This window comes from Verticillium nonalfalfae (assembly GCF_003724135.2).
Source record: "Verticillium nonalfalfae strain VnAa140/NRRL 66861 chromosome Unknown scaffold_146, whole genome shotgun sequence".
Taxonomy (NCBI): domain Eukaryota; kingdom Fungi; phylum Ascomycota; class Sordariomycetes; order Glomerellales; family Plectosphaerellaceae; genus Verticillium; species Verticillium nonalfalfae.
The window spans coordinates 1-25,195 of record NW_021167371.1 but is presented as its reverse complement, the minus strand read 5'-3'; the positions used below and the strand labels follow the sequence as shown (position 1 = coordinate 25,195).

General features: G+C 57.2%; 8 protein-coding genes across 8 annotated transcripts; 4 read left to right on the top strand and 4 right to left on the bottom strand.

The window, feature by feature from the left end:
* Positions 1-1,130: 1,130 nt before the first annotated feature.
* D7B24_002020 (uncharacterized protein) lies at positions 1,131-2,277 on the top strand (the record flags this gene model as incomplete). Its single annotated transcript, XM_028636236.1, has 2 exons — positions 1,131-1,193; positions 1,267-2,277. The coding sequence occupies 2 exons, from the start codon at positions 1,131-1,133 to the stop codon at positions 2,275-2,277; spliced, it is 1,074 nt and encodes a 357-aa protein (XP_028491476.1).
* Positions 2,278-4,514: 2,237 nt separating this feature from the next.
* D7B24_002019 (uncharacterized protein) lies at positions 4,515-7,058 on the bottom strand (the record flags this gene model as incomplete). Its single annotated transcript, XM_028636235.1, has 1 exon — positions 4,515-7,058. One exon carries the CDS (start codon positions 7,056-7,058, stop codon positions 4,515-4,517), a length of 2,544 nt encoding a protein of 847 aa, XP_028491475.1.
* Positions 7,059-7,423: 365 nt separating this feature from the next.
* On the bottom strand, positions 7,424-8,339 carry D7B24_002018 (uncharacterized protein; the record flags this gene model as incomplete). The annotated part of the gene is made up of 3 exons (XM_028636234.1): positions 7,424-7,809; positions 7,866-8,251; positions 8,302-8,339. 3 exons carry the CDS (start codon positions 8,337-8,339, stop codon positions 7,424-7,426), a joined length of 810 nt encoding a protein of 269 aa, XP_028491474.1.
* A 759-nt stretch (positions 8,340-9,098) lies between these two features.
* Positions 9,099-9,501, top strand: D7B24_002017 (uncharacterized protein; the record flags this gene model as incomplete). The annotated part of the gene is made up of 4 exons (XM_028636233.1): positions 9,099-9,123; positions 9,180-9,215; positions 9,277-9,392; positions 9,448-9,501. The coding sequence occupies 4 exons, from the start codon at positions 9,099-9,101 to the stop codon at positions 9,499-9,501; spliced, it is 231 nt and encodes a 76-aa protein (XP_028491473.1).
* Positions 9,502-9,770: 269 nt separating this feature from the next.
* Positions 9,771-10,454, bottom strand: D7B24_002016 (uncharacterized protein; the record flags this gene model as incomplete). Its single annotated transcript, XM_028636232.1, has 1 exon — positions 9,771-10,454. The coding sequence occupies one exon, from the start codon at positions 10,452-10,454 to the stop codon at positions 9,771-9,773; it is 684 nt and encodes a 227-aa protein (XP_028491472.1).
* An 842-nt stretch (positions 10,455-11,296) lies between these two features.
* Positions 11,297-12,410, top strand: PRP18 (mRNA splicing protein prp18; the record flags this gene model as incomplete). The annotated part of the gene is made up of 2 exons (XM_028636231.1): positions 11,297-12,016; positions 12,087-12,410. The coding sequence occupies 2 exons, from the start codon at positions 11,297-11,299 to the stop codon at positions 12,408-12,410; spliced, it is 1,044 nt and encodes a 347-aa protein (XP_028491471.1).
* A 2,527-nt stretch (positions 12,411-14,937) lies between these two features.
* Positions 14,938-16,650, bottom strand: GPS1 (cop9 signalosome complex subunit; the record flags this gene model as incomplete). Its single annotated transcript, XM_028636230.1, has 5 exons — positions 14,938-15,180; positions 15,257-16,024; positions 16,082-16,362; positions 16,414-16,458; positions 16,572-16,650. 5 exons carry the CDS (start codon positions 16,648-16,650, stop codon positions 14,938-14,940), a joined length of 1,416 nt encoding a protein of 471 aa, XP_028491470.1.
* A 5,128-nt stretch (positions 16,651-21,778) lies between these two features.
* D7B24_002013 (uncharacterized protein) lies at positions 21,779-25,056 on the top strand (the record flags this gene model as incomplete). The annotated part of the gene is made up of 5 exons (XM_028636229.1): positions 21,779-22,133; positions 22,216-22,960; positions 23,014-23,643; positions 23,714-24,098; positions 24,154-25,056. 5 exons carry the CDS (start codon positions 21,779-21,781, stop codon positions 25,054-25,056), a joined length of 3,018 nt encoding a protein of 1,005 aa, XP_028491469.1.
* Positions 25,057-25,195: the final 139 nt, after the last annotated feature.

The window sequence follows — 25,195 nt, the reverse complement described above, 5'->3', positions numbered from 1 at the left end:
CTTGTGGTTCTGATAAAGTGCTTGAGGTCTATGGTTGCGTGAAAATGCTGAATATCGGCGCACTTGATGTTCATAGTCAGCTGTCGGCCGGAGTTTGATGCTTCGCATGTATTCATACATCAGCGGAAACCAGCTTTCAGTGCTGCCAAGAACAAACCATGGTCATGAGATATCCACAATGCAGGAAGAATATGCCATTGATGAGGCCACCGGCAATGCAAGGAGAGTTCTTCCTCCTCCAAGCGGTTGCCACGGCCAGAAGATTGGGTTAAGGAGACGCAGGTGAGACCTGCTGCGTCGAGTCTGCACAAAGTGACTTGCAGGCATACATTTTGGCCCGCAGAAGCGCGATGCCATCGTAGAACCCTATTATACTATATAGTAAGCATAAGGACTCTGCAAGTTCCGTTATTGGGCGTTTCACTGACATCGTTTGTTATTTGCTCCAAAGCTTCAAACACCTTGTTTTATCAGAAACTGAATCGTTTGCTATTGTTGGTGTTTCTCTTGTGACGCCAACCCCTTTCTGCAGTCCACAGCAAGCTGACCATTTAAATGTATTGAAGAAATAGACCAACCAAGATGCACTGTTTGTCCTCGGAACGTCGAATCCTACATGTTCTACAACTGTATTCACGAAGAACACACGATGTGCAGTGTCTTATAGATGCTGGGCGATCGGATCCGCGTGAAGGCATGGAGCCAACGCTGCAACTACAACATATCTGAGTGTATGGTATGTTGGCTATTGTCAAATCAAGCTTCTTCATTACGGGCATTCACTGGAGACCTGAACTTCCAACCCATCCTCTCCTTCGTTCTCTCTATTACCTGGCTCACGTGCGGCAATGCTGTGTTCCAGGCATGTAGCCCACTGTGGAATGGGACGCGGGCGCTAAGGCGCTGCAAGGATAGTGCCCCGGACCCTGCGCCAGGCCGCACAGATCCGAACCCCTCAACAGGCGCCTCTACAGGCGCCTCTACAGGCGCTTCCCATTCCCCCGCCTGCATCCCGCATCCACTCGTCGCGTCACGTCGCGTCGCACCCGCTCTTCTGCAACCTCCAACATCCTTCACATCTACACTTTGCCAGGTGTGGTGCCCCGTCGGCAGCACCATTGATTGCGACCATGGCGCAACCTCAAATCACCGACACTGAGATCCTGACGGAGCATCTCGGATATGCGCCCGTCGTATGTCCAGCCCTTCCCCCGCCAACCTGCTTAAACCTCCCCTGCTTGAACCTCCACTGATCAACCACCCCAGTCCCTCCTCGACAGCATCATCAACGTTGTCAACTCCCTCGCCGACCGCACCCTCGATCGCGTTGAGCAAGGCCTCACCGGTGCCAGCGCCAAGACGCTCGGTTTCGAAAAGGCCCTCAAGAAGCAGCAGCAGCAGCAACCAAAACAGAACCCCTCCGCCGACCCGCCCCGCACCGCAGACGAGGCCGCCAAGTTCGAGGTCGCCGACGGCGTCCACAAGCTCGAGACCCTCCTCTGCAACGCCATTGACAAGAACTTTGACATCTTCGAGCTCTACGTCATGCGCTACCTCATCTGCCTCAGCCCCGACGCCCGCCCCTGGCTGCGCCTGTCGCACTATGGCCCCCACGACTTTGACGCCCCCGCCCGCGACGGCGCGCCCACCCCCGAGAGCGGCAACGCCGTGCGCCGCAGCCTGCAGGGCAGCCAGCGCCTCAACGTCATGCTGCGCGCCGAGAAGGCCCGCAACGCCGCCCTGCTGGCCAAGCTGCGCGCCGCCGTCGCTGGGGCGGCGCCGACCGGCGGCCGACCGGCGAGGGCCGCGCTCGGCGACTGCGAGCACGCCGTCAAGGCCGAGGAGGGCGCCGGCGCGCCGTTTGGTTTCCTGCACGCCAAGGGGGGTCTCCAGGACGCCGATGCCCGGACGCCCATCTCGACGACGACGGCCTTTACGCTGTCGCAACTGCAAGCCCTGCGCGCGCTGTCGACGTCTCTGACCAATCTCATGCCCGACCTGGCCGGTCAGGGGGACGAGGACGGGAACGACGACAGGAGGAAGGGCTGGCGGCGCGAGCGGGTCGAGTACGTGGAGGTGGCTACGAGGAAGCACCTCGAGAATGTGCGTGGGCTCGAGCTCGGCAAGAACGGCGAGGTTCGCGATGGCGAATGGCAGGGCGAGGGCAAGAAGTTCGCCAAGGGGGAGGTCGAGGGCCTCGAGAATATGGCCGCTGCGCTTGGTGGCGGCAGCGGCGAGGCGTCTTCAAGAAACGAGGACGAGATGGACGAGTCTTGAAGTCGGGCGAGATTGCCCAACGAGGTATGACATTTACGACGAAAGCATCCAGAGGATGGTGGCTGGAGGCCATGGCAAAGCATACAGCAAGGGGTATCCGCAAAGCGCGCGTATCGGCACCTCCAAGTGAGCCGAGAAGGAAACACTTCGCCTTGCAAGCCGCCGCTAGAACGGACTCTACTGCAACGGCATCAGTTCGCCAAGGCATCGCGCAGGAAGTTGCGACCGCGAGCAAACACTCGACTCGACGCATGAGAAAGCGTGACTTGATGGCAACGAACAGGTGCGCGGTCAATAAGCTGAGCGGGCCAGGGCTCGGCTGATTCCACTCAGGATGTCCGGGCGTCAGAATCAGCCACCACATCAACAGTCACGGCTGTGAGGAAGCAGAGGCAGAAGTCGGAACCGCTGCATGGGGAACGCAGAGCCATGATGGGACGGCGACTCGTAACAGATGCAGCTGAGCGAGGTGCAATGACGAAAGGAGGGTCTTGCAGCATCCCAAGGTGATACGGATTCTTACACATTAGCTCAATAAATCTTTATAAGATGTTCGTGATTGTCAATGCAGCGCTTCTGAGCATCTCTCTTCATACTTGTCTAGATTCTTGTTACCCCCCTCCCCCCCCTTTTCCGCCAAACCGAGTGAGTCTTTCTCTTGCTATAGCCGGTGGCCCTTTTCGCGGAACCCTTGGGCTCAGTTTCTAGGCTCCTCCCGTTATCTGCCTTGAAAAGGAAGTATTATAAGACAGTCGATCATGTCATGTTGCCAGTGAATTTTCAATAACAGCAGATTCAGACGCTAGCATTCCGGTGTTACCTGCGGAAACTGGCAATCACTTTTTATGACAAATTCCGGCATCCGGATCAATACTTTTTTCGTCTTCTTTTTCGAACCGAACTCGATATTGGTCTCAACACTTGGGAATAGAACGATATTCTTTGCATGTCTTGATTTTCCAGTACCAGGGGCGTTTGGTACAGCCTATGCGAAGACCGAACACCCAGTCGTCCCAGAGAGTATGAATCCATGATGGCAAGGACTCATGCAAAGTCTTGAGAACCGCCCGAAGATAACGACCGGTTTTATTATTGTTATTGTTTACTAAAGCCTCATTTGAGAGCTCAGATTATGCCAGAGTGCTGACGACAGACACAGGGCCTACATATGGCTGAGTTATGAATAGCAAGGGTCTTCATTGCTTGCCGTCAGGATTTGACCAAGCATGCCAGCGTCGTGCCGTCAAAAGATTCCTTATTAGCAGATGATACCAGAAACGCATAGTAGGCTTTCAGTTGTCCCTTCTCTAAGGCTATGAGGTTGCGCAACACGCGACCAAGCACATACGACCATACCTACTGGAGAACTCGGGATCCCGTCCGCTCTCCCATAGATAAGCCAGTAAGGGTCGGACTAGTAGTTGGGTGGGTGACCACCAGCGAATCCCTGATGTTGTATGTTGTTGATGTTTTTTTTTTGCGATTCTATTCTGGTGTTGTGGTCATGACCGATTCGCATTTTCTTTTTATCAAAGGGCGGCGCTGGGCCGCATTTCTGGCCGCATAATGTTGCTGTGTGGTGGTTGGTTGACTGCAATATTCTCCGGCGTTCCTCCCTGTTTCCATTGACCAGTCAATCTTGGTCGGTCTTTACATTTGTCTGTTTGAAGCAAACAAATTAACGTAGTCACATATCGAAGGCATGTATACGCCTGCAGACAGCAACAAACAGCTCTTGATGTGGTTTTAAAAGCTTGCGTGCCTTATCGTAGCAATTCGAGATCTCGATCTTTGGAAATAGGGGTAGAGGTACAAAGTGATGCCCGGAATCATGTGCCTTTCTTCGGGTGCCAAATGGATAAACGAGAGTACGGGAAAGATTGAGTAAATCGCAATAAAGCGAAGAAAGTCATCCTCCGTCCCACGGCATGCAGCAAAAATATTCTGAAGCTACATAGTTGCCATGGCTGTCACTCCCCAGTTGCTTCTCTTGCTATGCTGTGACACTCTCATCGGTCACATCAATGGCTCGAGGGAGTGACTCTGTCTAACAAGACACTGCCGCATCTCAGCTCGGTTAAGTTGCATACACCTCTGACCACCCGATGACTAGGCCATGCGTCATGAACCCGTCAGACACTACACCTTCACAAGCACCGAGGACGCACGACTGACCCGCTTGACGTCGAAATGTACATTGGATTCCCATACACTATTTTACAGATACATCCGTCTTATCAAGCCTCCTCCTGCATCAGGCCGCAATCCCGAGCCACAAACCAAAAGGCCTGCTTATAATAGCGCCCATCGGGGTCCGCAGAGAGCGGCCGCGCTTGCTTCCTGACCGTGGTCACGAGCTTCTGGGCCTCCTCCCACTCGCGCGCCGCCGTTAGCGAGCGCAGGATGGGCTCGAGGACCGACAGCGAGGGCCAGATGCCCCAGTCGTCCATGTCGTAGAATATTTCGAGGGCGGCGCGAACCTCGCCGGCGGCGTGGAAGTGGCGCATGACCGTCTCCCAGAAGATGCGGTCCGTCAGGACGCGCGTGCGCGAACGGCGGTCTGTAATGAGGGCGCGGATGGCGTCCCAGTCGCGGGGCCGGCGGGAAAAGTAGTACTCGAAGAGGATGGTACAAATCTGCGGCGATGGCTGCAGGCCCGAGGCACGGAGATGCGACAAAACGGCTTCGATGGGGACCTTGGCGCCGTCGCCAGAACGGACAAGAAGGTGTAGCATCTTGGCGTACGTCTGCTGGTTCGGTTCGAGACCGCAAGTGGCCATCTCGGCGAAGACGCGTCGAACAGTGACGCGCTGGGCATCAGGATCCTGCATAGACATCTCTGCGAGCGCGGTCTCGAGAATGATTGTAAAGGTAGCGCTGTCCGGGTTGATGCCCGAGTTCTTCATGCTCGAGAGAATGTTGTCAGCCTCCTCCATGCGACCCTTCTTGAGCATGTAGCCGAGAAGCTTGTTGTAGGTGAATATGTCAGGCTCAATCCTCTGACTGTTGGCCCAAGCGAGAACGTCCTGGACAGAGCTCATACGGTCATTTCGAAGGAAACCTGAGATGGCAGCATTGACGCTGCTAATGTCTGGCTTCACAGCCTTGTGTTGAGTACCGGTGGCCACCGCCTCCTCCCAGATAGCTTGCATCTCTGTCAACACCTTCATGCCAGCGTTGGGATTGCCCAGAGCGCCGTTAGCAGAGATCCTGCTCGACCAAATGTGGTGATCGAGCTCCATGCCAGACTCGACGACCTGGTTCCACAATAGTTGGACTGATCGAAGCCTCTTGGCAATCTTCCAACCTTCCATCATAGAGGTATATGTCCTGATGGTCGGCACTAAACCAATGTTGTTCATGTACTCCATTGTCTGGTTCGTAAATGACTCCCAAAACTTGTCTCCACCGGACCCGTGTTTGCTGCAGCACTGGTTGAGCACGTAGTCGAATAACTCGGGGCACTGCCTCAGTTTGTCGGCCCTGTCAGTATCGTTGACAGGATTTGTTAGTTCCTCCCATGCCTCTCGCAATCCGTTGGCATCGTTGAGTTTGAAAAGTGTACTTAAGCGCTTGTGCCAGGCCGAATACGAGATGCGTTTGGTTGGAACCTTGACGTTGGCATGCGCCGTCTTGGTCGGTGAGTGAAACTCAATTGGCTGCTTTGGTTTGCTCTGAATGCGCGCTTGCAATGGCGCCCAGTCAATGCGTGGTGCGACGTATTCCCATAACGCCGGGTTTGCCGTGAAATGCGACTCGAGCTTGGCTGCGTCGAAAGGCTGGACAAAAACTTTCAATTCCTTCTTCACCGCCTCAAGAGCCTCTGTAGACGCGGCGGATTGCACCCTGGGGTCCGACAGTAGGACAAAAGTGGTGGCGAGAACCACCACCAGCTTCTTGGGATCTAGAGAGACGAGCAACGGGAACTCGACGTGGCAATTGTAGAGCGGGTCGCTGATGTTCCGTGGGTTTCGTGGTGTTGGGCGTCGTGTGTCAAGGCCACGAGCCTTATAGGCATGCCTCGAAAGAGACAGTCCCTTCCAGCACCCTAGCAAGTCTTCCAAGAGGTGCTGGTCGAAAACAGCAGAGTCAACCGAAGGGCTGCCAGCCGCGTTGACCTCGGCTGGTGTTTTGGCGATGAGCCAGTTCAAGAGCCCGAGGAAGGGATCCAGGCGTCCCGGTGTCTTCATTCCAATCTCTGCCAACGTGCCACAAAGTTCTGAGGCCCTGGGCAGGGTTGGATCGTCGCATGCGTTGACCTTGACGTCGAGGACCGCCCGTAACGCCTCGGTCGCCTTGCTGTAGGCAAACTGCGGCAAAAGGCCGCTGTCGGATTGGCGCAGTAGGGGAAGAATATCATCAATAACACATGCATAAAGTGCTGCAGCATAGGGTTCTTCCGGATTCTCCCTCGCGTTGTGCAGGATGGCGTCGATGTTCCGCGCTATCTGGTGAAGCTTCTGTGTGTCTGCTTCTGCCTGGGACTCGGATCGTCGGGCGCTGTTGATCGTGCTCTCGAACAGATCGAGAGCTCGCCTCTTTGCATTGCCGTCATTTGAGCCTCGAGGTATGCGTTCGGATGTGGCAGAGATTGGTTTATGCGTCGGAACGTGTTTGTGTCGTTTTGTCGCATCGTGGTTTGATCGGGTGGTTTCTGTCGAGTGAAGGAACGTTGAAGCTGCAGGAACCGTCGACTGGTGGCGGACGGAGGCGCCCTTTGCTACCGTCTCGGCGAGGAGCCTCGATCGGCAGGTTGTGCATATCGTCCTCGCGGCAAACATCGCATCTTGTGGCGCAGAGCAGACAACACGGCGAGTTGGAGGATTTTGCTGGGTTTCGATCGTCAAATCGCACCTGGAGAATTGACGTCGATTGAAGCTGCCAGACTGGGATCCAGCTTACCGCCAGCCGTCGCCAGCTGGCATGCAAAACAACGGGTGCAAAGGGCTTCTCGTTGGTCACAAACACGGCGAAATTATGAATGCTCAGGTTGGTTGTGCATCAGGTTGCGGTCTATTGCTTATCGCGCGTTCCTCTGTTTCATTTTCTTTTCTTTTCACATAGGGGCATCATTTTGACCTCAGATGCGGGATTCACGCCTGATCTCATCTAAGCATTTGCAACAATGGACCAATGAGCAGAGGCCTTACTTCTTCAAAGCTGCCGGCTCCTCAAACTCTCCATCGAGCTCTCGAATCTTGTCCGTCGAGCGCTTGTAACCAGGCTCCTGCTTGAGGCGCTGGATGTACTCAAAGACCTTGGGGTGCGCCGCCTTGGCCGAGCCACCGGGCCACTCACCCATGGCATCAAAGCGATGCTCACCCGCGATGAGGGCAAAACTAAGGAGGATGTCGGCCGCGGATAGCGTCTTACCGCAGATATAGCTGCCTCCATCAGGCACCGTCTCAAGCAGCTGCTCAATCATGGCGAGGTGTTTCTTAGCGTTGGGGAAGACAGCCATGGCGATGACCTTGTTGGCGGCGGCCGTCGTGATGGGACGGACATAGAAGGGCACATTTGGGGATTTGAGCGCTGCAGCACGTCAGTCACACTGGGTATGCTTGTTCACTCTTCCGAATGAGCCTCACATGAGATGATCAGCGTCATGACGAGTATGGGCATCAGGCTGCCCTCGACATAGTGCAGCAGATACTGGTACCGCATCCAGGCCTCCGTTTCACCAGCGATCTGGTTCTCCCTGCCTTCCTTCCACTTCTGCGGGATGAGGCGCTGGCCCTCAGGGAAGTGGTCGCAGAGATACTGCGTGATGAAGCCGCTCTCTGCCAGCTTGATCGAGTCCGTGGAGCCAGGCGGGGTGATCTCGATGACAGGCGACTTGCCGAGTGGGTGGACCTTGCTCAGCTCAGGCGGTGCCAGCATTGTCTCCTTGCTACGGTGGAACAGCTTGACATCGTACTTGACATTGAGTTCCTCGAGGAGCCATAGAATGTTTTGCGCGCGGGACTTGTTCAGCCTGGAAACATGTTAGATCAGAAGCACATCAAGTGGTGGCGAACAGCGTACCAGTAAAGCTTTACATGGGCATCCTGTGCTTCTGCCATGACGTCTGTGTTTGCTCTGGTTGTTTGCGTTTGAAGAAAGCTGATACTGTGTGTCGATTAGAAAACATGTACGAAGGAAACGTGAACGCAGTCTTCCTTGAACAAGATGAGGTCACCCCTCTGAAATGGCATCGCCTCCTAGCCCCGGCGCGCAATCTATCCGGGCAAGGTTGGAGCTTCATCGGCACTTAAGCCTCCATTCTGCCCCACCTTTGACATGTGCCTCGGCGCGAATGGTGATCGACAACTCGAGAGGTTGCTGAGGGTTCGCAACTCAGCTTCAGCACGATGCATCGTGAACCATTCGTGCCTCGTGACTTGTAACGTGGCTAAAATTGCCTGCAAGCCTGGACTTGCTGCCACCGTCATCACGTTGGCATATGTGAAGCCGTCATCGATACCGGCTTTATTTGTAGGTTCTGTGAGGAACAGATAAGCCCAAGATAATCCCGCACTGTACGGCTAGCCACTATTGGTGCTGGATTACGCTTTAATCCATGGGTTCCAGTGGGACAGGTGAGCGGCTCCTCCGCTGTAGCAGGCCAAATACCGTGCTAAGAAAACGGTACACTTATTTGGCCTTGTTTCCCAGGCCTCAACCTTACGTAAGGAGCCTATCCCAACATCAGTCCAATGCATCAAGCGTTCGAGACTGCTTCAATCCGACGACGAGATCGTGATTGAACCCCCCGCTGCACCGTCGAACGACACCCAAACCACCAATCTACCTCCTCCGAGCGCGGCTCCCTCGTCGACACAATGGCAGGCGGCGTACCCCACAACAGTGAGCGACAAGACGAGACCTACTCCATCGACTAAGGCTAACATTCTTTCCTCTAGAAATGGCGATGGACCCGGCCATCATCAAGCTTGGGAGTACGTTCGAAAGCGATCAGGAATACTGTCGAGATAGGGAAGAACTAACGCCAATTGACAGACATGCAGTCGCAGCGTCACCTCTACTTCCGCTGGACCAAGAGGACGGCGCGCGTCACCTTGATGTACGCCGTTGTCGTGCCCGTCATCATTGGATTCATCGGTTACAAGACGGACGTAAGTGCTCGCCACGCTGCCAATTGATGCACTCGGAGATTGACTGTGTGACTAGGGACTCTGGGAGATGCGTGCGAAGCGCAAGGGCGACCTCCTCGCTGAGCGGTAGAGAACGAACAGAGCGATGGGAAGGGTTGTAAATACCAGAGGGATAAACAGAGCGGCAATCCAGTGCGGTGCCATGACAAAACAATTTTCTTGTTACAATCCACTCTCCCACAAAGGTGCACGCTGCTTTGCTGTGACGTGCAAAATCGAGCCCGTGATCGCCCATGCGGGCCAACGTGAAAATGGTAAATGGGGTATCGCGCGCCGTCCTCCGACCCAAACGCCAATTGAGAGACTTGTTGCCCGTCCGCATGTTCCTCCAAAGCAGCCTCAGCGGCCGCCTCTGCCTGCATGCCTCCCCCTGCCCCAGGCGCCGCGGTCAGGTCCGTCTGGCAGGGCCTCACCGCGTCTCCATTCGCCGTGAGGGACGCCGTGAGGGAACCCGCCCGCCCCCCAATCCCTCCCCCGCCCCGGCCCCAGGTCACGTCGTCCGTGATGCGTCGGAGGACCGCCCGAGGGTCCTGCGCGGATATGACGGGTCGGCTCCGGCGCCACGGCACCATCTGGTAGCGGCGGCAGAATAGCGCACGAGACGTAATCACCGACGACGAATTTTGAGCCCTCCAGCGTCCGCAAGCCATCCTTCATCCCGCCTCGCTGCCGCACAGGCGAGACCCTGTCTGCCATGTCCGTATCATCGTCTGCAGCAGCCACGTCCAAGCCCGGCCCGCCATCGCCAATGACGACGCTGCCGAGGTCCTTCACCATGAAGCGTGGAGCTGTGTGGCTGGCGTTGTCCATGCTGCGCGCGTCGGGGAAGATCAGGCGAAAGGCGAGTCGTGTTCCGACCGCCGGGTCTGGGAGAAGGGTGGGGCGTTCGGCGGCAAGTTGATGCGCGAGCTCGTCGAGGGTGCAACTGGGCCAGGTGTAGAGATCGAGAGAGGGCGGGAGGGCGCGAGCGGCGAACTCGTCTGGTCTGGAGAATCGGTCAGTGGCAATTCGCTGTCGAATCATTGTGGAGGGGCTTGCCTGTGGAAGGCGCCATGTCTGTAGAAGACGCGCAGCAGAAACGGTGCCATGTCCTCGCGGTCGGGTTGGTGCGACGCCATGGCTTGGGAAGCCCTGCTGTGCCGAGGGGCCTAGCGTGCGGGGTTTCTGTGGGCTTGGTCGATTGCGAGAAACTCTCAAGGCATGCAGTCTCGGATATCCAAGACTCTAAGACCCTTCATGCACGACCTTTGAGTCCAGAGGCGCAGTGGGAAGCTTGGGTGAGCGTTGTCATGAACATGGGATCGCGGCTTCATTGCCAGTCGGATATGTAGCGTAATTCGGTTAGATGAATGACGGTGTGAGAAATATGCAGCTATCCGTGTATCTCATTCCGACCTGCAGTTTGGCTTCACGAACTGAGGAACCCTTCCAGAAACACCGCCAAGACTTTTCCCACGTTGTCAATCGTCGCTTGAGCCTCCCCTCGGTCTCGCACTGTCAAGAAGATCAAACGGACGTCAAAGATGGTGATCAGCCGCATGCCTTGTTCCCCCCATCTTCTTTGCACTGCCTCCTCCGCGTGCCAAGACTTGAGGCCCCACGCCTTCCCGCTGCCTGCATATCAGCTGCATCGTGCCATTTTATCCGAATTAACCCCGCCACCCTGGTGCAAGTTTCCGACGAGCCAAGCCACGATATCGCAACCTCCAACGAACGTCACTCGTATACACGCCCCCCCTTGTTGCGCGACACCAAGACCTCCCTCCCACGAGCCCCCGTGCCGAACTACGCACGACGCGGAATCGACCCGATACGAATAGCAAGAGACACATCCGGCGATAAGGCTGTCGCCTGGAGGACCGACCATGGACTTCGCAGCCCTCATGTCCAAGGAGCTGGCCAAGGGCAAGGCCTCGACCGAATCGTCGTCGACCTCGAAATACGTCAGGCGCGCCGACGCCGAGCGCGCACGAAAGGAGGCCTACGAGGCAGAACAGGCACGCCTCGAGGCAGAACGCGAGGCCAAGGCCAGCGCCAAGCGCAAGCGTGACGACGAGGCGGCCGTCGAGGCGGCGGCACGCGAGGAGAAGCGCCGCCGGTTGGCGGAGGAGAGCCGGGCGCGGCGCGAGCAGCAGGAGGCCGAGGAGGAGGCGGCGCGGCGTGCTAGGCTGGGCCTGCCGCCGCTCGTCAAGGCGTCGTCGGAGGACGCGCTGGAGCTGGAGGAGGGCGCGGAGGACGTGCCGGAGGTGGAGCTGCGGGCGAAGCTCAGGGCGATCGGGGCGCCGGCTGCGCTCTTTGGCGAGGGCCACGGCGCGAGGCTGCGGCGGTACAGGCGGCTCACGACGGTGGTCACCAAGGGCCCCGTGCCGACGACGCTGGAGCTCGTCGAGGAGAAGGACATGAAGGTGCAAGGTGGGGCACCCAAGGACAAGGAGGCGCGAAAATGGGTGTTTAGGCAGCTGGCGAGCTACTTCACAATGGTCTTGACGGAGTACCAGCGGGCCATGGAGGCGGAGAGGAGCGATACAACGGCGAGCAAGGCGGCGTACGCCACGATGGTGCAGAGTCGCGAGAACATGAAGCCGGTACGTGCTCCTTCTCCTCATAAACCTACACGGCGAGACACATCACACAATCTGACTGACGGGTTTGTAGCTCTTCCGACGGTTCGAAAAGGGCGACGTCGACGACGACCTCCTGGCGCCCATCATAGAGATTGTGCAGGCGGCACAAGAAAGGCGGTACGTCGACGCCAACGACGGATACCTGCGACTGTCTATCGGCAAGGCGGCGTGGCCTATCGGCGTGACAATGGTGGGCATTCACGAGCGCAGCGCGCGCGAGAAGCTGCACAACGGCGAGCGAGGGCATGTCATGGGTGATGAGGTGACGCGCAAGTTTCTGCAGAGCATCAAGCGCTGCCTGACGTTTGCGCAGGTGCGGTGGCCGCCGGAGGACATTAGGCAGTTGATGGGCTAATTCTGGCCTCTTCCGCGTCATTGGGTTGGTGGGATTCCCCGCTCCCCCCCCGTCCCCGATCCCCTTGTTTCTGAGGGAGGGGGGGCATACGCAAACCCAAATCTCGGATGGATGATCAGGCGCTCACGATGCCTACCCGCTAGCGCGCTTCAGTAGAACCCCGACGCCATCGGTGGGCTTGTTCCTGGGAGCCGAGGGTCGGATTCGGGGAATCACAGGGGGCGGAGTGTCTGCCCTTCCTTCTACCTCGTCTGGGGGTCGAAGAGGCTGAAAGAAAATGGGGGTACGAGAGGTAGCGTAGGGGTAAGGGGGGGGGGGGGGGGTGTCGACTTGCGGTACAAGGGTCCTTCAAGCGACAACGTACTGTAGAAGCATGATCCCTACCCATCAATACGGAGACTGTGTGGGCTGAACTAGGGAGGGCTGATGACAAGACAAGAACGGTGAACGGGCGGGCGGTGACGGACGGATCCTGTCATGGAGCACGCATCATGACACCTGTGTGAGCGGTCGTGCATACTCCCACCACCCCGATTCCAAGCTTTGGTCTGGTTTGGGCTGGGAGGTCAATCGGGGCGGCGGGCAACGAACCCAAGACGGGAGTAATGGTTCAGCTGATACAGTATTGTAGAACACATACCCCCCTTGACCACTTTGACGCCCTCCTCGATGATCTTGTTCTGATTCTTCTTCTTTTCTTTCTTGTTCTCCTCAAGTAGCACTACGAACCATGCATGCAACGTTGGAGATTTGGGGCGGGGCGGCGGGGGTTGCATGTGTGTGCGTGACACAAGCGATGGTTGCAATCGCTGCGTTGGAGTACCTGTAGCATGTACATGGAGGCCCTGTTTTTTTTTGGGGGGGGGGGAGGGCATCCCGCGCCAGAAATCCACCCCCCATGCGGCAAGTCATCGGGCGGCGGTGAAATCCACGACCAGCGCCGTTGGGGGCAGGAGGTCCTCGCCCCAACGTACGTTAGCACGCTATCAGTGCCCAGAAATAGCGCATCGGGCGCCGCCAGTGCACCTCGGTGCTGTCCATCCGTTGTCAAGGTCCTTTTTTAGCTCGTCCGCCTGCTGAGAGCTAATAAGCTTGTGAGTACATGCAACATGTTTCTCAAGCCAAGGTTGCAAGGCGCAATGGCACAATGCACCTTGGTAAGCTTAACTTGTGCATCCAGTATCGATGCACACTGGGTGAGCGGACGCCATGTACACCTTAAACACGACACACACGATGCCACCCACGAGAGGAGGGAGCGGGTGAAGGAGCGACAGGACTGGGGCTGTATAGCAAGAAGGCCCGTAAACCATACGCAAGACAAGCAGACTCCATGGCAAATCACGCAACGAAGCGTGGCTCACCGGGCTATGCTCCCGTTCCCGAAGACCTCGCGCGTGACAACTTTGCTTCGCACAGTCTAACATGGCTTCCTAGGGCAGAAGGCTACGCACATTGACATCCAAAGTGTCCACCTGCAGCCCAGTATCGGACTAAAAGAAGAAGGAGAAGAAGAAGAAAAGACCTAGGCTGTAGGGCAAAAACAAGCACTATTAGCACGCGGATACGGTGCAGTTCCGCCTTATACCCGCCGCCGGTTGATTCGACACGAGTACAGTACGAGTATTTCCTCCGTCGACGCTGTGGGCTCCTCCTCCACCCTTTGTCGGGGCTCTTCTGATGGGGAACCGGGCGGCCCCTCAGGTGTCCCATGCGCTGTGTCGCAGATGACTGGTGGCCAAAATCAAACAGACGACTTGGGATCCGCGACAGGGGGGTGCGTAAGCCTCAAAAAGATGGAACCGGAACGTCCGACGAACGATGATGGGGGGCGGGGCGGCCACCATCCAGCTCGAGCCTGAGGTGAGTACATGGTAGTTCGATTGTTGCCCCTGCAGCGATGTCCAGCTCGAACGACCTGGGGTTCGATCACAGCATTTAGGGAAAGGGGGAGGGGGGGAGCCCTGCTCAACAGATAAGGTAAGGTAGGGATGAAACTCGTGCTGCCATGGCCGTCGCCGGTCCACGTAATCCCCCTTCTCTGCACTCAAATGCCAGATCGAAAAAAACAAAAACACACTAGAGCCGAAGCCCTGTGTCGGCCTTGGGTCCACTGCCTCTCTAGCGCAAGCGAACCATGACGTACACGTGGTCAGTGAAGGGCGTTCCATAATGAGTGTAATGAGTCGGAAGAGGGGACAAGAGGCCGCGTATGCTCATGATAGATACATTGAGGCTAAGCGATCTGGGGCAAGGCAGACCAGGGTCTTATGCGGCTGTCCTAAGCTTGTTCCTGTTAAGAAGTCTGGCGCCACGACGGTGGCCTCGGGTGCTGGCGCCCCCCTTTGGCTCTGCGCACTGGGCAGGCCGCGTCGCCCCCTTCAAAAGCATATCGCATCCTTCTTAGCGCTCATCTCAACTTCGGCGCCCCCCTTCCCAGAGCCGCGTGTACATCGTGACCCTGACCAGCCACCACCGTCCCGTTCCAAGCCCTCAGCCCAGGGCCAGGGGTGGCGCCCGGACGCCATCATGATGCCCCGATAGCCATCGGCTCGCCGCTGTTGTCAAACCAAACGTCACTGACTCCATCCGCCGCCGTCGCCTGGGAGCCCGTCGCTTGCAATTTCTTGACGTTCCTGACCTCGAGGTTCGCACTCAGGAGGCCCATGCGCCTGATTCGTTCGAGCGCCTCGCTCTCGTAGGCCTTGGTCGTCTCCAGGGCCTGCGTCTGCATTGCCGCTCGTTGGTTGGGGTTCACGGCGACAAGGAGCTGCCCGAAACGGAACCTTGCATTAGTCCAGGGTCCCATGTGCCGTATCATAGATTCATGTCAATAGACCACATACCTGATCGATGGTGTTGATACGCGCCTGTAGCAGACCGCTCTTGATCATCGTGGCGAGCTCAACCTGTATATCTGTTCCCGGCGCTGCGAATGCCTCATTGAGGCTGCCGAGGGCTACACAGGAGAACGGCGCCACATACTGGACAATGCACTTGCTGCGGATGAGGGCGAAGAGTACCTTCACGTGCTTCTGCAGGAAGATGTCCAGCAGGAAGTCGGCCAGATACGAGTTCAGAATAGCCAGGCATGCCGAGTAGCGACCGTTAACGAACAGCGAGATGGCCTTGCGAATGTGAGGCTCGAGCTCCAGGCACGTTCTGAAGTTCTGGTTGTCCAAAACTTTCTTCTGTAAGTCCTTGCGGTCCATAGTGGCAAGAGCAAGAAGACCACCATAGACAGCAACATCGTTGGGGCTAGCAATGTTGTTGGACTCGAGGCCGTCCTTGACTTCTTTCCCAACGCCGATTTGGAGGAAGGAACGAGCAGCATCACTGAACTTTTCCATGTTCATCAGTGCAATGCCCTGAACAATCTTGGCATATGTCTGGAGACTCTTCTCCTCTTCGCTCTGCATGCCGGTGATCTTGGTGAGGTTGCCGAGAACCATGGACCAGTCACGGCGCATGACGGCAAGGTCGACGAGATGCTTGCCCAGATCGATGATATGCTTCGATGTGCTGACATCAGGACGCATGCGGGTGTATGCATCGCTGGCCGCGTTGAGGTCACCTATGTTCTCATAGTGCCGACCCAGCTCCTCGTTACCAATCTTGTGCTCAAGGTCAGCAATCACGTGGTATTATGCCTGTTTCATCTGAGCACATACTCGAATGCTCTCCTTGATGAGGTTGTTCTTGTATCCCTTGAGTTGCGTCTCGAGATGGTGAGTTTGCTGGCGGTTCTCCATGGTCGTCTTGTCGGCCCAGGCTTGGTCAAAGACAGCCTCAGGTTCGGCCGGCGCAGCAACCCTGATGCATTCCCAAATCTCGCGATACCGCTCAACGTCCCTGCCAGATTTAGCCTCAGCCACGGCAGCTTTCAAGGCCTCGACGCAGAGTGGTACGCAGCAACGACCAATGGTCAGTAGGCGATCCAAGCGAGTGCGGCCTGACACAGGTCAGAAGAATACTCAACGGCCATTGCAAGCAGCTTGCTTACCTCTGTAGTTCTGGATGTACAGGTCCAGGTCAAGCTTGGGTGTCTCTATGAGATGACGTTAGCGTCGACGTGGGGTAGTGCACAGGCAGGCGCGTGCATCGCCTCTTGTTTCGGCATTCTGTTTGCCGGGATTGAGTTGGGTGGTACTAGCTGCTTACCTTTGACAATGATACCACCCAGTTCGCTCATCTCATGGAAGAAAGCCGTGAGGCCCGGTTCATCCGCCGCCGCTGCCATGATGGTCGATATCGGAAGAAGCAGTGGTCTCCGGGGTTCCAGATAGGGTAAGCTTGTCAACGAACGGAGCCAAGCTTGAATTGGCCCAGTAACAAGTTGGTGTCGGTTGGGGGTGGGCTTTCTCTTCTCAGACACAGCAAGCCGGGCAAGGGTTGGTGACTGGGGCCGGTCTGCCTGTAGGTGAGATGCTGGCAGAAAAGGCTGTTCAAGTGTCGCCTAGGTAGGATATGGTTCGTGGAGAGGCGAAATCGTGAGTACCTACCTTACCTAGGTGGAGGTGCCTTGAATGCGTATGGGGGAAAAGGCGAGGAAAGTGTATCAGGACTCTAGGGTGTGGGTGGGTTGTGTTCTCCGCCTCTAGGTGCCGCAGTTGAAATCGATGCGTGGGGGAGGATTTGTCTCAGAGATTACAGGTCGACGTCGGACCTCCAGCTTGAGGCCGTTCAGTTGCTCAGGTCGTGAGCTGGAAACGTCAGGCAGGTAGATCTTGCGGGGTAGGCCAACATGCAGGCAGTTTCGCAGCAACCACAAGGGCGTCTGTGCTCTTCGCGCGCTCTGAGATGCGTGTATTCGTATAACGGAGCGTCGTATTTGGCGACTAGCCCATGCTTCTAAACGAAAGGACTCAGTCAGCCCTGTCAGTGGGCAGCAAAGGAACTCGACCGACTCGGATCCGAGGAGTGGCAAAAGCTGGCTTGACAGTGGGCGTGCGCAGCACCGAAAGGGAAAGTGCGAAAGCAGAATGAGATGCGATTTGCTCCCACCCGCCTGATGTCCCAGTTTTCTCTCCATCCGCTAGAAGCAACGGGTCGCAATAGACTGCACATGATAAGCGCAAAATTCTACTTGGTTACTGGGTCCATGTCGCGCTGGGTCCCGAACGGTGCATCTGGCGAATGCGACCCGGCTTTGGAGATGGATGGCTGGAGACCGCGTGGGCAAAACAAACAGCCCTGGCAAGTACGTGGTTGGGCGTGATGTGCGCCCTCACCCACTACAGCTCGCTCCTGCCTTTGCTGTTACAGTCTCGGACTAATCATGCTCACGGGCGCGCCAGCTGCTGCCGTCTTCCTCCTTCCTCCTTCCCCCTTGTGCCCTGGTCAACCACCCGCGGCTTTTTCTGTTACTTGCACAAACGGACGCAAGCCAGGCACACCATCAGGGATGAGGCAGGCACTGTGCACATATCAGCCGCCGCCAGTGGTTCCGCCTCCCAACCCCCCTTGTCCATGGCGCCTGGTCCCCGTTCATCAGGGCGAGCGCTATGCGCGATGGAGCTTTGTACCTAGGTACGTCCTGCCTACTTGGGTACTTGGGTACAAGTGTCCAATTGGCATGAGGACTTAGCGGAATTAACGAGGAGTCTACTAGGGTGTGGTCAGATTGCCAGGTCACCGCCTCTCCTTCAGGCCAGATGGCCTCTGCCCACCCTCTTCTCGACAGCTTCCCGTTCTCCAGAAGGCCGGCCATCTTTGCAAGCACGTTGGACCCTGGATCAATCGAAAACATTCCGCCAAGTCGACTGAACGGGCAAAGCACCGACCAGGAACGGCGGGGTTGGATCGTGAAAGTCTTGGCATCGGGCGGCAGACGAATTACGTGTGCCAAGAACACGTTGCCAAGACCCGTCAGAATTGGGGTGCCAAGACCTTCCCGATCTTCCCTGCAGAAGAACAGAAGCCAAAATGGCCGAACCCTGGTGCCTGGCCTCTAGGTCTTTGTGGTCGTGCTCACACTGCCCTGTGAGTCTGTCTTGACCTCTTGCCCCCGGCGTCCTTTCGCCCAACCAGAAACACCAAAGTCCTGTTCCGACTGGGTCGGACCCCGCCGGAAGGGAAATACAAGCATGTGGACGGCAACATCCATCGTCTGGAAACGAGCGTCGGAGCTACCTCATCCTGGACGCATCTCAGTGCTGGCTTGCCCTTCGCGGCAATTAGAGCGCCCTCGATGACTGGGTGTCGAGGATTCGAGCCACCCCCCCCTTTTCCCTCCCCATGAATTTCCCCATCGGCAACACAACCTGCACCTTCCCCCTTGACCATGATATGGCTGTAGGATCCATCGTCCACGGGTTGTCGACAGTTGAGCGAAAGCGAGTTCAGAGCCAGATGCCGCCTTGAAATCCGCGACAAGCAAAAAAATTGTCACCTCGGAACCTACGTACTCTTCATGATTGCAGTGCAGTGTCATTGCTTGGCTTTCGAGCTCTGCTGGGACGGCGAGTTTTGGATACCAGAATGTGCTTACCTATCAGGTCGACGCTGCTGGGATTCTCATCCCTGTGACCATAGAACCCTGCATCGGAAGGGGGGGGGGGGGGTTGGCAGCCAGAGCGCATGCTCGCTATTACAGTGCAGAAACATGTCCGCACACCATTCTTGTCGCAATGGGACATCGAGCGACCGACCCCCAACTCCTCTTCCCCGATCACTCATTATGCCGCTCAAATCGAAGAAAGCCTTGCGCCAGATCGATTTACTCAAATTGAGTCACGAGCTCCCTCGGGGCCTCTGGGGCCCGCATCTGTGCTCACACCTCACCCCCCGCTTACACATCCATCTCAAATGCCATTGCCCTACCGCCGGCGGCTTGCGAATGGTCCGTCATAGGGCGGCTCCCATCGATACCGAGGCCGAAAGAAGTCCGGTCCGTGCATTTCGACGAGTACATGAAGGATACAGAAACCGCGTGCATGGCTTGCGGCATAGCATCGCTGCCAGCGATAGCGATCCTATCCACTCCCTGCTCAGAGGCCTTGCGTCCCGTAGCCTCAGCACACCGGGGCCTATTGCGTCACGCTTGCGCCGCTGATGGTTCGTCTCACACGTCGTCTCTTCAGGCTTTAGGTCGGCTCTAGCATTCGACCGACTGGGGGGGCGATTTTGGGAAGCTCGCTGGGGAAGACGCGGGTGCCCATGGCGGGGGAGTAACACGAAATGCCATTCATCGCGTGCTGGTTTGCGCTGCTCCTCGGAGACGAGCCTCACCCACGTTCAGGCATAGGTACGGCGGAGATGCGCTACTCGGGTGTTGACAAAGAGTTTCCAACATCCCACGACCCTCTTCCAAGCTTGATGCGACCGACCGGTCGGCACCGAGTCAGATGGTGCCCCCCCCTAAAACTCGTCATGTCTTCACATCGAGCCGAATTGGGCTGGCGAACTGAAGATTGCATCACCACGGAGCAACCGGGATTTGCTCTCTGGGCCTTTCGCTGACAAGCTTGTCTCGTCAACAGAGTGCGTCCTCACGGTACCAATTGTGGACTGGACACAAGCAAACCCCACCGGCACACATCTGCGATTTCCTGCCTCCCTGGTTCCTCCACCGACAATTGCAGACCCCCTCGTCCTACCCTGGTCTTCCTCGGCCTGCCGCCAGCAGGAACAGCAAGACAAGCAGCGACAGACTGCAGGTCGTTGCGGCGCCCAGCACCAGCACCGGCACCAATGCCTGCCTGTACGACAGCGAGGTGCAGATGCAGACGCGACTGACACTCATTCTCACACACATATACACACACACCTTTCCGCGTGTCCCTCATCTCCCAATCATCCAACCATCAGACGTTGGCATTCGCTTGCCGGGCGGCAGAGCAAAACAGACTCTCGAGGCGAGGTGGAAGGTTCATGTGCCTGGCCTTGACCTGGCAAATTCCGACATGGGCCCGCACCATCATTGTCCATCGAGAAAGCACCAGCACCACCAGCACGAGCACCAGCACCACCAGCACGAGCAACAGCACCAGCCAGGCGTGCATGCTGCCATGCAGTGGAACTCCTGCTGGGGCTCCCGGGGATGGTCGGTCGGTCTGCACTTGAGACGGACAGCGCCAGAGGGACGATGGGGATGGATTGGATGGGATAGATGCTGAGAAATGAATACCTAGGCTCCCCAGCGACAGCACCAGCGCTATCCACTTCGGCTCCGGTGGTCCTCCACCCACCCCTGGTCCCATGCCCTGCCGCCTTATTTCGTCTTAGGGCGCCCCTCTCTACGCCTTTCTCGTTCGCCGTCTCATGGTCTCTTTCATCAGCACGGCCTGGCACTCTCTCTCTCTCTCTCTCTCACACACACCCCTTCCCTTCCCACCCCCTTCCGCCGCCGCCGACGGATCGTATCCAGCCTGACCGCGCTACCGGTATTCTGTCAAGTCGTACCGTCATGGTACAGGGCCGTCCATTCAGACGCCAGACAGCAGCAGCCTCTTTCCTCCACCAGCATGACGGGGTGTCCCTCTTTGCCGCGACTCGCTAACGCTTACCTCGTTAGCTCCTACAATCTACAGAGGCAACCTTCCCCTGCCTCCACTTTTGCGCTCGTTGGTCCTACTCTTTCTCTTTTTCCCCCCCTTCGGCTTGTAGGTACAGTACATGGGTACTGAGCCTTCCGTCGCTGGATGGAGTTGTCTTCATCCCATGCTCGCCATTCCCTGCTAGCGAACGGAAGACGCAACTGATGCTGCCCACCCTAAACGTTGTCTCAATCTATCCACCTGTAACAAGAGCCGCTACGTAATCATCAATCGAGCTCGCGTCTTTCTTTGCTTCCTGCGCGCGACTCGGCCCCAGTGCCTGTGCCGCCGAAATGCCCTACCACCCACACCCCCCCGTCCCCTCTCTACACCTCCCCTCGTCCCGTCTCCGTCACTGTCGGTCACCGTCTCTGCTGGTCGCTCCCACTGTGCAGTACTCAGTACTTGCATGCTACCCACCCTGGTCCACCGGCCATAAACCGGGGCCACTCTCGTTTCGAGGGGCAAAGGTCCCTCCCTGGCCCTTCTGCTCTACTCTGGTCTTCCTGGTCGCGGGACACTTTGAACCTCGTCTGCCCTCTTGCTCTTCCTTCCCACCTCCGTGCTCAGAGATATAGGCGGGCGAGTCCATCTTCCTCCCCTCCGGCCACTGGATCAGGACTGTCCGCCTTTTACTTTCCCACGTCTCAACTCATCTTCATCAACAACACAACGGCCTTTGAAGCCCCATCGTTGTCGAATCGAACCACACTGCATTGCACTTACACGAACCATAGAATACACCCATCAAACTCACCCACCCCTCCTGAGTTGCTCCCACTTGCAAAAGCTGCACACCCTCCAGAGCACACCATTTCTGCGACACACGCCATGGTCAGCCCTGATCCTGAGTTTATGCCCCCCCCTTCACGATCCTCCACAGGAACAACGAGTAGAACCACCGTCTTCGACTTGGCCACCAATCTCGACATGTCGGACGACGACTCGCATGTCACATCGCCCGCTGCTGGCTTCTCTGTAAAGCAGCAGACGCACTCCCCCACTGGCAGCGCCCACTCGGTATCCGATGAATCGGAGGACCACGTCAAGAATGAATCTGGCGATCCGGCCTCGGTCCCCGTGCAGAAGCGCCGCCGTGTCACAAGAGCGTGCGACGAGTGCCGGCGCAAAAAGATCAAGTGCGACGGCAAGCAACCATGCACACACTGTTCGGTCTACAGCTACGGTAAGCCTCTCTCTTTTGCTCCGACCTTTTTATCATGATTTGCGGCGCAACGGCGCCCGCCAACTAACCACAACCCCCTCAGAATGCACATATGATAAGCCTTCGAACCGCCGTAGGAACCCAGCACCGCAGTACATTGAAGCACTGGAAAGCCGTCTGCAGCGAGCCGAAGCTCTCCTGCACAAGTTCATGCCCGATGTCGACCTCAGCGACCCGAACCTCGACCCCACCGTACAGCAAGAGTTCCGAAGCCGAGAACTCGCACGCAGTCAAGCAAAGACGAGACAGGACCACATGGGCCCTGGTGATCGAGAAGACGCCCAGCTCTTGTCCATGATTGAGTCCATAGGTCAGTTGGACATGGACGATCGCGGCGGCTGGGACTTCCACGGCGTGTCCTCTGGTGCTGTCTTTTTGCGACGAATGAATGAGAACTTCCAGGGTCTCATGGGCCCTGCCACAAAAGCGCCGTTCCTCCCACGGAAGGAACGACCGTATGGCCTGACGAAACTCGACTCCCCGGCGTCAGCCGGCAGCTCGCCACAAGATTTGACGCTCGCCCACGGGTCTGAATTGCCTCCAAAAGAGTTCGCCCGCAAGCTTTGCTACTACTCATTAAGCTGCGGAACATGTCTCATTCGAATTGTGCACGCGCCGACGTTCTGGGACATGTTTGATAACATTTACGACAAACCACACGAAAGCTACACACAAGAAGAGCAAAGGTATCTCGGTCTGTTGTATGCTGCCATGGCACTTGGCTGCATGTACAACAACCTGGACGACAACTCGGCCTCCGTGACGTATCAGGAGGCCCTGAATCAAGGGTAAGCCTGCCAGCCTTGGTATGCATTGGAACTGTTCACTAACGTGTCCAAAGGGTCAAGTACTACGACCACGCGAGACGACTACTGCAAGATATCACCGAGTGTCGGGACCTCACGTCTCTGCAGGCACTCCTGTTCATGATTCTCTTTCTGCAAGCAACATCCAACCTCAGCGGATGCTACGCCTTCGTCGGCATTGCGCTGCGGTCCGCCGTGCGCATGGGTCTGCACCGCCATCTCCAGCATGCACAGATTGGCGTCATCGAGCAGGAGGTCCGCCGCCGCGTTTTTTTTGTTGTTCGTCAGATGGATATTTATGTGTCGGCGATGCTGGGCTTCCCGCTCTTGCACAACCCCGAAGACATGGACCAGACGTACCCCACAGAGGTAGATGACGAGTACATCACCAGCGAAGGCATCATCCAGCCGCCTCCGGGCACCACCAGCTTCTTCGAAGCATTCAACGCACACACAAAACTCATGGAGATCCTCGCCAAAATCATCAAGCACGTGTATCCCTTGAAGGGACTTGGTCAGAGCGTGATGAAGGGCGACAAGCTCGGCACCACATACCACATCAGCTACTCCAGCATCAAGAAGATCGAGGGCGAGCTTCAGGAGTGGTACGCGGAGCTGCCGCCTCAGTGGCGACCAAGCTCTGACGGACCCATCGAAGTGATTCGGTACGTGTAAACCTCGTCACATTCTGTCACTCACATTCTTATCACCGAACGTTCCGCTAACTGTGTCCAGCGTGCGACACCTTCTCCGGTTTGCCTATGCCCATGTTCAACTCGTCTTGTATCGACCGTTCCTCCACTACGTATCGCCTCGCCTGAGCCTGGGCAAGAACGTGGACGAGCTTTCCTACGCGTGCGCTGCGGCCGCCATCAGCGTGTCCCGCAACATTGTGCACATTGGCATCGAGATCCGCAAGCAGGGCGTGCTCGCAGGGCCTTACTGGTTTATGCTGTACACGGAGTTCTTCGCGGTTCTTTCCCTCGTGTTTTACGCGGTCGAGAATCCCGAAAAGCCCGGTTCGGGCGAGGTTTTGGGAGACGCCAAGGCTGGCCGCGACATGCTCGAAGCGCTGAAATCAAAGAGCCAAGCGGCCGAGCGGGTGACTGCCGCACTGGATGTAAGTCGCATTTTCGCCACTCTTGTCATCATTTGACAGTCACTGATCCTGGCAGATCTTGTTTGAACAATTGCCCGAGAGGCTCCAGCAAACCACGGCCCACCCGATACCGTCCAAGAAACGATCGGCACCAGGGCCAAGACCTGGGCTAGGCGCCATCCATGGCGGGCATCCGGGCCTGCATCCGTCCCTCGGGCCGCGCCGATCAGAAGAACTTTCGAGGCCGCCCAGCACGGCGCTGGCCAACGGGCGCATGGGCGTGGCGCCGGTCAGGAGCTCTTTCGACAGCGGCCTGTCGGATGGCTCGTACCGGGACTCGGCCTTTCCGGCCAACATGCAGGAGATGCTGGCGATGGACATGAACCCGCGCACGAGCCCGGACTCGACCAGCACAGGGACGAGCTCGCACGCGCGGACGCAGGGGTATCCTCCGCCGCCGACGCTGGCCAACGGCAGCACATCAATCCACAAGCTCGACTCGCTCATGTTCCCTTCGGAGGACCCTTTCGCGTACCCGAAGCAGCCGATGATGGAGCTTGGTTTCCAGCCCGGCTCGGTGTCGGGCCCAGGCGCCACGGCGGCCAACATTAGCGCGCCGCTGGATGCATCGCAGTTCACGATGCCCGGGGCGTTTGATGACATGGATCCGCACCACTTTCTGGGGCAGGCCCCCTCTTACTACATGCAGCAGCAGCAACAGCAGCAGCAGCAGCAGCAGCAACAACAACAACATCAAACACAACAGCACGTACAGCCAGGGCTGGACCTGGCCAACATGTACCAAAATTCCAACCTGCTTGGGATGCACCACGACGCATCACGACTGGAGCAAGCGCGGCGCGCAGCCCAGATGCAACGGCCTGTCGACAATAGACACATGGAGCGAATGATGGCAGATTCAGGATACCAAGAGAACTGGGGTAGCATGTTTGCGCGCGGGGGTTTCCAAGGTCTCTAGAACAGGGACGGACCCCGTGCAGAAAGCACGAGTACGGTGTATGAGCAAGAGAGAGGAGCAAGAGGGAGGCCGCAAAGGGAAGAGTCCCGACAGACGGACGAGCCCAGCGATGATTTAATCTTGTGTAATGAGCGAGCGT